This window comes from Plectropomus leopardus, chromosome 10, assembly GCF_026936395.1.
Source record: "Plectropomus leopardus strain MGB_pleo_1.0 chromosome 10, ASM2693639v1, whole genome shotgun sequence".
Lineage (NCBI taxonomy): Eukaryota > Metazoa > Chordata > Actinopteri > Perciformes > Serranidae > Plectropomus > Plectropomus leopardus.
In genome coordinates this window covers 26,820,218-26,831,480 of record NC_142185.1, presented here as the reverse complement: position 1 = coordinate 26,831,480, position 11,263 = coordinate 26,820,218, and the positions used below count along the sequence as shown (strand labels likewise).

Below are 11,263 nucleotides of genomic sequence, written 5' to 3'. Positions count from 1 at the left end.
TATTAGTGTGTCCATTAACTCATTTCACTCATTTCAAAGCTACAGAAGGTCAAATGGCACACACACCCTTATTTTTGTTCTGCTTCCTTGTCACCTAAGTTGAATTGCAGGTCCTTCAGCGCTCCACCTAATTCCAAACTACAAACAAGACAGCTGAACAATTATTATGGCATAAATGGTGACGACGAAAAGAGAAAAATGTAAGAGTGATTGTTGTCTGAGGCCACTCCCTTGGGTGGCCACAGAATCTCCTCCCTTAAGGTTAAAAACAGGAGGAATGACAAGGGCGTGATTGCAAACTGTTGAGTTATAGACAGGTTAACAACCTGAGCCTTTGTAAGAGCTAACTTTTTCTGTTTGTGATCCGTCTGTGGAGGTATGTACCCTGTCTCTTACCAGATACTTTGTCAGTTTCCATTTTCTTGTAGAATTATATCAGATTTTTTAAAAAGTGCCTAGAAAGGAATATAATGATTTTAAGTGATTTTCTTGAGACACAGGGGTTAAAAGGTCCCCAAAAACATAAACAAAACCCTAACGTATCTTATGATGTGATGTGACTTTGTATACTTTTAAATTTTTGTGCACTTAACTTGAGAATTCGAATGTTCAGTACGTCTTACTGATATACTGATTCATTATAGACAGCGACATATCTAACACACACTCGAGGATTTCATGTCCAAACTCGCTGTTAACTCTTTCTGCGTAACATGAACCTTTTACTTTGAATGTTGATGGTGCTCAGCAAACATTAAGAATTTGCATTTTTATTAAGTGTTTAACTGCCTTATTGGTTTTCAGTCAAGGCAGTCTAACGACATTAGGATCTCTGATCTGATCTGATCTGCCACATGATATACTATAGCAACAAAGCACTGCAAGCAAACTGTAGAAAGACAAATAAGAACTGATTTAAGAACCAGTGTGATTGGACGGTAAATTTGGACTATTATGGTGTATTTCTCAAGAACAAAGTAATAAGTTCTCTAAGTTTCAACTCAAAAACAAGAAATTGTACTTAATCTATCTTAAAATTCTTAAGAATTTATTTTGGACGATGGACGGCAATCTAAACAATTCAGGAAGCTCAAAGTTTTTCAGGAAAAGTTTTAGTACTTCAAAACATTGTCAGTGGCGGGTTATGTACCTTAAAGCCACACTTGAGTAAAAGTACACATATCTTACCAGAAAATGGCTTTAGGAGAGGTTAAATTCACCTTTTAGAATATTATTTAAGTAAAAGTTTTAAAGCATTAGATATTTACTGTACTGAAGTATCAAAAGTAATTTTATTATACTAGATGTACTTAAGTGATGAAAGTAAAGTACAAGTAAAGTTTATTTTCTTGTAATATACACTACCTTAAAAATGGAGCGTTCATTACAGTTGAAGACAAACAAGTTTTTTTTCACCACTTAAAGGATTTAGAGAACAAAATCCAGTTTATCTTTGCTTTCCATCCCTTCAGTCATTTGTCTGTCCCTTTTTTTCTTCCTCCCTCCTTGCCTATTTTATAGTAAGTTACTAAAACACTTTGGAAAGATGTATTGGAGTAAAAGTATAAATATCATTCAGGAAATGTAGTGGAGAAAAGAGAAAGTTGACAGAAATGCAAAAACTCAGGTAAAGTACAGATCATCCCAAGTAATGTATTATTACTTGGTTACCACTGGTTACCATCAACTACCTCACACAAGCCATAATAATACATAAGTAAACGATAAATACAGTGTTTTATGGCTATAAGCATTCATCTAACATATAATTGTGTGGCTGATATTTGTACAAATGTTGCATTTCCTGTTATAACGTCCATCACAGCAGTAAATCTATCCGCCTCATGTCGCTGGTATGGAAATGTTTGTGCTATAGTTTGCGGGTAGTTGAAAGGGCACGGTCTTTATCAATAGCTAGTGGCATGTCAACGGTACGCCCCTCTGTTTTTGCTGACAACCGTGTGTTTAGAGAAGGTGTGTTATGGAGGGTGGGTGTGTCTTCATGTGGGTACAGATCAAGACAAACCAGTTTAGGGCTTAATCGCTGAGTGTGGGGTTGAGCAGAAGTTTGGTTTGATATATGACAAACAGGTACAGTGACAAATCCAGCATGACATGTTCACAAAACCAACCTGATGGGGAAGTGCTTAAGAGGAGAACAAATGGCATAAATGTAGATAAAGGCATGGATTCTTAAGCTTTTAGAGTTGATTTTACACGTGTAGAGACCTCAGGTACAACACTGTGTATGAAAAAGCAAACAGTACCACCTAGTGGTAGATATACTGTGTAGTATTTCATTATGTGACTAATCCCTTCTTGTTCTTTCACAGGTGAAGCTACAAAATGCCCATCGGTAAGTACTGAAAAATGTCAAACAATTTAATTTATGTGTTACTTTTTTTTCCTCTTTGACATTTTATTTTTCTTTTTTATCTCTAATTTGAACTCACCATTTATTCTAATCATTGCACACTAGTCTTTAGCACAGAGTATGCAACCCTGCATTTTATTGCACATATTTTTTGACTACATGACAAATAAAATCTTTTAATCTCTGAATATGTGCAACAATTCCATTGTGTCACATCAATGGCTTCATTTAACTTGATAAGCACTTTTCATATCGGTGCAAGTCAAACATGTTAATGGAAAGTACTACAGTTTTACAGCCTTCATACTCTGCTGTATGTATTTGTATAAATAGTGAAACATTTTTACAAACTAGAACTAGAATAATAATATTGTGAGTGATTATGAGTAAAGATTTGTGCATTTTTTTAAGTGCCTGTGTCATTTGGATTTCTAGCAGCTTGTTAAATTGTCAAATTGAGTAATCAGAGTTGTAGCTGAAAATAAAGATACCATGCATGTAGGGTAAGAGGAGCTTCAAAGGGTGCAACATTCAGACATAAACTAATGCATTAAAAGTCAACAAATTGAATTAAAACAACGTGGACTTATGACGTTTAAAATATTTGTGACAGCTTTGAATATTGGAGTGGGAGTAACTCAAGTTTTGTTGTGTTTGCAGGCAAGCTTAGAGACAACAGCTGGATCAGAAAACCAGATGATGAGGATGAAGACGTTGAGTAAGTCATCTAAAAAAACGGATGAAACACAATATTCCAAACACACACTGCAGAAAATACAACTGTTGGGTGTGACTTGTAATTCATATCTCAGTTTTACCACATCTAAAAGGAAAAATGCCTCCTTTTAAATTCATTTTGTGTGTCACAGTTTTGAATCATCTCTGTTAATATGAGAAAACTAATCTGTTGTTGTTTTTTTTAATTCTCCAGCCGAGACCCAAACTATGGCACATCTATTCTAAACCCAACCGACGAGGTTACTACGAGCAAGACATCATATGTGCAATCTGTCAGCAAGATGTATGATTTCATTAACCATTCTTAATGCTCAAATTCATTTTGATTTTTAAAAATAACGTCATGTTTTTAGACACACTTGAATTGCAGAAGCTTTGACTGTGATATCTGTCATTGCAGCTTCGGCGGAAGTCAGGATGAGCCAAAAAGCAGGTTTGTACAGTGAACACTTTAATTTGTGCTCCAATCTTTTAACCAAGTCAACATATACTTGCACCAAACCAACAGGTGAAAAATGCAACACCTAATCATTTTCTAAATTTCTTTCATATAACTTCTCCTTTAGTACCACAACCACCACGGTCACAAAGGACGGGAAAACCACTGAGACCACCATCACCACCTCCCAGAGTGTTAGGTAGAGAATATTGCAGCACTAATATGTAACTTCATATCACACATTGAGTTTCTTTAATGACAACTGAGGTTGTCATTTCTTTTTTCTTTTCTTTTTCAGATCCCCTGTGATTAAATCTCCCACCAAGACGTTCACTGAGCGGGTCCAGTCTTCAAGCAGAGAGTAAAAATATATTTTTATAATAATCACTGTTATAAGAATTACTCAGATACCTTACGTTAAAGTACCAGTACAAAAATGTGAAAATACTCCATTAGAAAAATTTTGTAAAACTAGCCTTCATTAGTATCGTCTGCTATACAAATACATTTAGGGTGAAGTCAGTTAATATGGGACACTTTTTGGTAGATTACCAAGAAACCCGCTTTTAAAAATGGCACAGCCGGTAAAGTAAAATGTGCTTGTTTGTTTTTAAATGGTGATATACTAAAAATGTAAGTCTGTAACATCACTCAGTCATGATTTTATGGCACCTGGTATCCTAAAAACATGCTGGTTTCACTTCAGAATAATAACACATTTTATCTGATTTTTTTGTCACTTTTTACCTGGATGCACTAAGTACTTGCTGAAAATCTTTTCCCATAGAAAGTAAAGTATACTGTATATTTTTGTTGCTAAGCCCCTATTGTTTTAGCTAAAGAACTTTTATTACCAAAAAAAAAAAATTCAACATGCCACACGGGTTACTTGAAAGTTGTGGGAGCAGTAATGGAGTAAAACATACAACAGTAAAATTATAAAATAGCTGGAGTACATGTACAAAGTACTTATAAAGTGATAACTGACTGATTCTCATTTTTCACATAGGTCACAATACACAAACTTCACACCTTCCAGAACAACCAAAGTGACTGAGACGACTGTTACCAGCAATAAAGAGTAAGAAATTATTAAAATGTATGATTAGAATTATATTGCAGTGCAATTTAAACCTACACATCACTTACAATTTAACATGAATTTCTGTGCAGCGCGGAGAATCAACTTTACGACACACTCATCCCCTCGTCTGTCAAAGATGATTACTCACCTGTAGACAGGTAATATTTTCATTCATCAAACCGAGAAACTCAGTTACACTAATAATGACGCCATGTAATCACTGATCATTTTCTGTAATATCTTCTTCGTTGCAGCAAAACAACTGTGTCCAAGACTGAAACTGTGATAGTGAAAAGCAGCCCAGATACTGAGTGAGTTTCGTCCCATTATGGGTATAATACAGGGGAGGTTGTGTATTGTCTTAGTGATATTATATCCCAGTTGTTAGAGAAAAGTACTTTTTCTTATCGATAATATTAAAGTATAAGTGTAATGATATTCTGTATTTTTTTAAATCCAAAAAATCCCATCAAAATACAAAAGCTACATTACAGCAATACAACAGCACATCTTACTCCTTTGTATTGTACTCCATGGTCCAAATACAAGTAACAACAGTAAGCGTCATCCAGAGCCTTTAATACAACAACATGGGCATTGTAGTTTATTTTTCACACATACAACAACCTGTTGCTGTAAAATCACTTGAGCACCAAATGTGTATCAGTCCACCACTGAAAACAGTCCCCAACAAATGCACCATTTACCCATGCTCACCCAATTTTACCATCCTGCTCTCATCATATCCCGTATGACGTCTACTGTCTGCCTAAATCTATGTGAATATAGAATTAGGTTTAGAAAAAAAGGAATCATGCTTGGGCGTTATCACATTACATATGTAACATCAAGTTACAGTTAGGTTTTGGATAGTTATGTTATGTAGGTTAGGTTGAGGACAAGAAATAAGTTTGAGCAGCATGATGTGAAGACACACCTTAAAATAAGTCAAAGTTCACTTGGTTTTATACAACACAAACACCAGTCTGCTGGGTGAAAGTCCTGCGTTTGTTTGACCAATCCACCACCCCAACCTCCCTACTTACACAGACTTACACTCTTTATACTACTCCCGTCAGGGCACTGGTCACATCATTTTAGCCTTCACTGACATGTGGGTTATAAGTTAATTCTGGTGCATAAAGTACAAACAGTGCCTGAGAATAGTCTGGAATATTTACATCCTCAGTAGGAACCAGTCAGCCGGAGCTGACTGGTTCAGACAGGGCAGAGAAATGATAAAGTATTTGGTTTCATGCATTTTTTCAATTAAAAAGAAAACTACAGACTAATGTTGGCCTTATGCTTTAAAACTACAACATCTTAAAGGTTATTCTTGATATATTGTAACGTCATTGAGCCCTTACATGATGAATTTTCATCTCCACCTCTAGAGACATGTACTGTAAGCTAAATGGAGGTGTGTGACTGGTGTGTGAGTGTGGTTTTACATTGCCTGGTGCCCACTTCACTGTGTGTCTCTGCCGTAGAGCCAGAATAATAAAGGACAGATATAATTATGACATTTTTATCAAAATTATAATGATGTCTTTTGTGTATTAAAGTTAGACTAGGTAATTTTTTAAACAACAAATAGTATGTTATTCCTCTTAGAGACAAAAAGTTGAATTCATAATCAATAATATAATATAATACAATACAATATAATTTAACCAATATTTCTTTGCAGTGTGGAGGACAAACTTTTCAAGACACTCATCCCTTCATCTGCCAAGGATGATTACTCTTCACTGGACAGGTGATACTTTTATTCATCAAGCCTGGAAAATGAATTATATTGATAATAACGCCAGGAAATCCATAATTATATACTGCATTAAGGTGTATTTTCTTGTTTATGGCAAAAGAACTATCTCCAGTACTGAAACTGTGACAGTGAGAAGCAGCACCAATGGGTGAGTTACTGCAGGACAACTTTTTACACAGTGATGGCTACATTAAATATTCGATAATTAGTTAGATCAAAATATTGATTTATTTAATTATTTTATTATTTACAGAAGTGAGACTAAAACCACAACAAGGACTTCTTCCATGTAAGATAAATATTCATGAATATTTTTGAAATGAGTGAAAGAAAGGATTTCACTCGAATTCGCTATATTAACATTATTGTTGTGTTTACAGGGCTGAGGATGACCTGTACGACACCCTGCTGCCTAAAGGCATTACATCTGCATCTAGTCTTCCGTCTCTTCTCAGGTGAGATGTTTCAGCGATTATTTTTTCACAAAAAATACACACAAGAATACAAGAATGTTATTCAAATGTCAGTGATATAATCACATTGTCATTGTGTCAGCAGCAGCAGCAGCAGCAGCATCACAAAGAGAGAGATCATCACCTTGGAGAGCAGCAGAGGGTGAGTGTTGGATTTAAATGACTGAGACTGTGTAATGTTATTGTGTGTACATTTTTCCACTTTATCTGACATTGTCTTTTATGCCATTTAGAGGAGACAGCCCAACTCTGTCATCACCGTCCATCACTCGCAGGACAGCCAGGTAAACACACCAATATGTGGGTTGATGCCATTTACAGAGAAACCACTCAAGATTAGGTGGCAATATATTGATAGAGTATTGAAATTAGTTGTAATATATATATATATATATATGAGCGGTCTACAGATTTTATAATGCCCATAAATTTTATCAAGAATAAATAAAATAGAAATATTTTTATTAAGGTAAAGTTAATTAAAATACTACTACTTCTACTACACTTCTGCTTTCAAGCTTTTAAAAAGTGTAGGCCTCAAATAAAATGAAAGAACAATAACACATTTCAAATCAGTTAAGTTTTCTTTACATTTCAAAGTGCGATATTCTTTATTATTATTCATTTTTTAAACAAAACCTACAGAAAGAGGGGGTTGGGGGTCCTCCGCTAGAAAATTGTTTTGGATGTTCATGTCTTGCTAATATTCAAATTATAACATGATGTCTTGAGTTATGACCTTATAAAGACCCATAAAAGCAATGTCCATATCCAAGTTAATCCTATGCAACTTTGACACGCAGCTACGGCTCGCTCATTGACGATCTTCCCTCCAGCCGCACCACCTCCTACACCTTTAGCACAATACCCAGGTAATCATTTGACTCCTATCAACATCTCTCACACTCAACAAAACACCTCTTTCAGGGGTGTCTTTGAAACCAGACGTAAATGTGACCGCAGTCCTTCTGTTGTCTCTAATCTGTTCTGTGTTTGCACGCACAGCGACGACTACACCAGCGACCGTAGAAGCTACTCTTACACCAGACCAGACTCCACGTAAGAGAGAGCACGCACAGCCTTCACGTCATGTTTGTTTTCCTTCTCTCTCACTGTGCAGTAAATAAGAACAATTCTAAATCTCACATCATCTGTGGTTCATTTTGTCTTTGTGCAGTTATGAGTATAGCAGTATCACCAGTCCCTCCATCACCAGTTACAGCTCAAAAAGCTACAGGAGCAGCAGGTATCCCATGATGTTTATTTAACAAATATTACATAACAGTAAAGCATGATTCTTGTAGAAACTGATAACTGTGTAACTCTCACAGCAGGTCAGATGACGTGACTGATTCAGTCTACTCATCCTCCGCAAAGAGTGTGTATGCACCTGCTGAGAGGTAAGGAAAGTGCAAAAACATGCTAACATGGAAAAAAACTTTCTCCAAGAGCTTTCAGTCCACATGCGTAGTAGCTAATATGGGGTGAGATTTTTTTTCTGCCTGTTTCCAAAGGCAAGAATGAACATAGAGAATAAAAATAACTCCTTTTACAGGACGGTGCTCGAGAAAGATCTGTGCAGCTACTGCCATAAGCCCTTCACAGGTGATGCCAAGATGGTCCTGGATGACATGAAGATCAACTGCCACGCGACCTGCTTTAAAGTGAGCACACCAGTTTTGTTTCTCTTTCCTTTAACCCTTTGAAACCTTGAAAAATTGGCATGATTTCTTTAAATAACATGACAAGAGGGTGATGGGGAACTTCAGCCCAAAGATTAGCATAAAGTAGTAAATTGTTACACAAAAATGACCTGATAAAATCATAAGCAAGAAATTAGTAAAAAGTTACGAGAAAATTGGCTGAAAATAATAATAATAATAGAAATAAAGTAGTAGGACTACCGGAAAAAAAGCAAAACAAACAGTAAGAAAATTACCTGAAAGAAAAGCAAGAAATTAGTAAAATGTTATGAGAAAATTATCTGAAAAGAAGCAAAAACATTAGACATAAATAAGTAAAAACTTATTGGAAAATTATGACAAAAGAAATAAAAAAACTGAAGACATAAATTAGTAAAAAGTTATTGGAAAATTATATGAAAATAGGCATAAAAAAGGCCTAAAAAACAAAAACAAACAAGAAAATGAGCTAAACGAGGTTCTGACAAAAAACATAAACAGAAATTTCTGCAACATATTTTTTTAAAAATGTAATTAGAATTAAAAATACAGTTTTCTTGACATTTCTATTTTTCTCTATTTTTTTGATAATATCTAATAATAATTTGAGGTCATTTTTGTCACCTTTTATAGATTTTATTATTTATATTATTATTATTTTTATTATTATTAGTCTTTTAATTATTATTATTATTATTATTTTGTAATTCCAGGCCATTTCTTGTGAAGTTGCTTATTATTATTTTTCCCATACTTTGGAAAGAAATTTAACCATTTTTTCAGGTATCAAAGGTTTAATAGCTTGTTAAATGTGCCTGAACACAGCACAAGAAAAATAATGTAGTTAGTGTAGTAGTTGTTCAAGGGTTAAAGTCAGTATTTATCCTATGTAAAAACAATCTATCACTCCATACTCTAACATCATTCATTTTAATATTTACACCTCAGCTTTTTCTACTATGACATGTGAAAAAGTTTAAGATCATTCCCTGCAAATTACCCAAATTACAGCTAGCAAGACATCTAATCAGCCAGTGTAATTTAAAACACCTGTGTGTGTGTGTGTGTGTGTTCAGTCTTTAATTTGCAGTAATGCAGCTGTCAGATAAATGTAGTGGGGTGAGAGGCACAAAATTTCCCCCCTGAAATGTATGGAAGTGGAATATAAATCTGAATGAAATGGAAGTAATGAAGTAAATGATTTTGAAAAATATACTTAAGCGTAAGGCTGGAGTAAATAACTAACCCCTAACATGTAACACAGGCAACAGGATGTTATCATTAAGTTTGCAGCTGACTGCTCAGCATTTATCTCTTTCCTCGTGTTTTGGCAGTGTCAGGTGTGTCACAGCACTCTGGGTAATATGAAAGCTGGAGACAGCCTGTGGATCTACAAACAGGCGGTCCACTGCGAGAACTGCTTTGAGGGCATCAGAGGTAAAAAAAAAAAAGTCTAGTTTTTGATCTTCACAAATCACAAATATGTATTTGTTGTATTTTATTTGCTGAAAAACACCTTGAATTAAATTTAATTAAATTAAAAATTTTTCTCCCCCACAGAGAGATGGCGACGCTGAGTTTCTCCAGAGCCTTCACTGAAGACGACAAGTGATTCAAAATCAAATGGATTGTGGTTTTTGATAAGTTTTAGGTGACATGGGTTCTCCTTTACTTGTGTTTTTATGAGCTAACATTCTGGGTGTTTTGACAAACATTGCATTATAACTGTTTTCTCTGCACACACTGTTGCAGTTAGCTGTAATGGTTTTGTTGACATCATGCTTTGCTCTCTGTATCCACCTCTTTTCATATAACTAAGTTAGCACATCTGATATTCTCTTAAGTTTGCAGCCTTTTAGGGGGATTCTTGTGTGTAACGTGAAATGGAGATATTAATATAAAAACAACAATTACGACTTAGGGCCGGGGGCTTTTTCTGTGTGCAATAAAGGCAATCAACATATCTTAAACACCAAACTTGTCAATTCTTTTGGTTTTAAGGTGCCCTGCTCTTTGTTTGTATCATGCTTTACTCTATAATACCTATGAAGAAGCAATCTGGGGTATGTTTACTATGAATACTGATTTTTAGCGACAGAAACCATTCAGATGTCAAAATGTATATGTAGGAAATGTATGTAGAAATATTTAAGGTTCTATTCTATTCCAGGGCTCACATGTACTCCCTGAATTTTCAACGTGGACCTCCTGCGGTGGTCCATGTTTGTAATTCAGAAATTTAAAAGTTGAAATTCGTAAACTTATGCGAAACATAAACAAGGTTTGAAATTTGACTCCCACATTCACTCATCACAAGCACTCCCGTGTGACATACCTCAGGTTGGGTATTAACCGGCATTAAAGCTGCCTCTACATTGGTGGTCGCCGTCCTTAACCACTGGACCATCTGTGGCACCGATGACTTGTCCGAAGCAGAGAGAGAAAGAAGATGAGACTGAAGCTGCAGAAAGTTCGCCTTCATCAGCCTGCAGAGGAACAAAGTTTATGTTGTGATGTTCTTTAAGTGCTTCTACAGATTCTTTAAATTTTCTGACATTATTTACAATATGATATTATGGTAATAGTAATTATAGTCATAGTTAGAATTTTTCTATAGAAAATTTTGGCTAGCTTTTTTCTTTTGTCTTCTATTATCTTTCAATTTTTTTTAATTATTTTTTTTAAATGTTCTTTAGTTCTTCTCA

General features: G+C 35.1%; 1 protein-coding gene across 4 annotated transcripts; it reads left to right on the top strand.

The window, feature by feature from the left end:
- Nucleotides 1-242: 242 nt before the first annotated feature.
- Nucleotides 243-10,535, top strand: scel (sciellin). Of its 4 annotated transcripts, none has more exons than XM_042494814.2 (23): nt 243-376; nt 2,334-2,356; nt 3,035-3,092; nt 3,306-3,395; nt 3,513-3,545; nt 3,679-3,750; nt 3,850-3,912; nt 4,561-4,632; nt 4,725-4,793; nt 4,890-4,946; nt 6,326-6,394; nt 6,504-6,551; nt 6,657-6,692; nt 6,784-6,858; nt 6,962-7,018; nt 7,110-7,160; nt 7,680-7,748; nt 7,882-7,935; nt 8,054-8,122; nt 8,208-8,276; nt 8,432-8,540; nt 9,893-9,995; nt 10,119-10,535. In XM_042494814.2, exons 2-23 carry the CDS (start codon nt 2,347-2,349, stop codon nt 10,133-10,135), a joined length of 1,350 nt encoding a protein of 449 aa, XP_042350748.1. In that variant the 5' UTR covers nt 243-376; nt 2,334-2,346; the 3' UTR covers nt 10,136-10,535. The 4 variants fall into 4 exon arrangements, with proteins under 4 accessions (XP_042350748.1, XP_042350747.1, XP_087939562.1 ...); XM_042494813.2 differs by having other exon boundaries at nt 6,959-7,018; XM_088083436.1 differs by having other exon boundaries at nt 6,956-7,018; nt 8,211-8,276.
- Nucleotides 10,536-11,263: the final 728 nt, after the last annotated feature.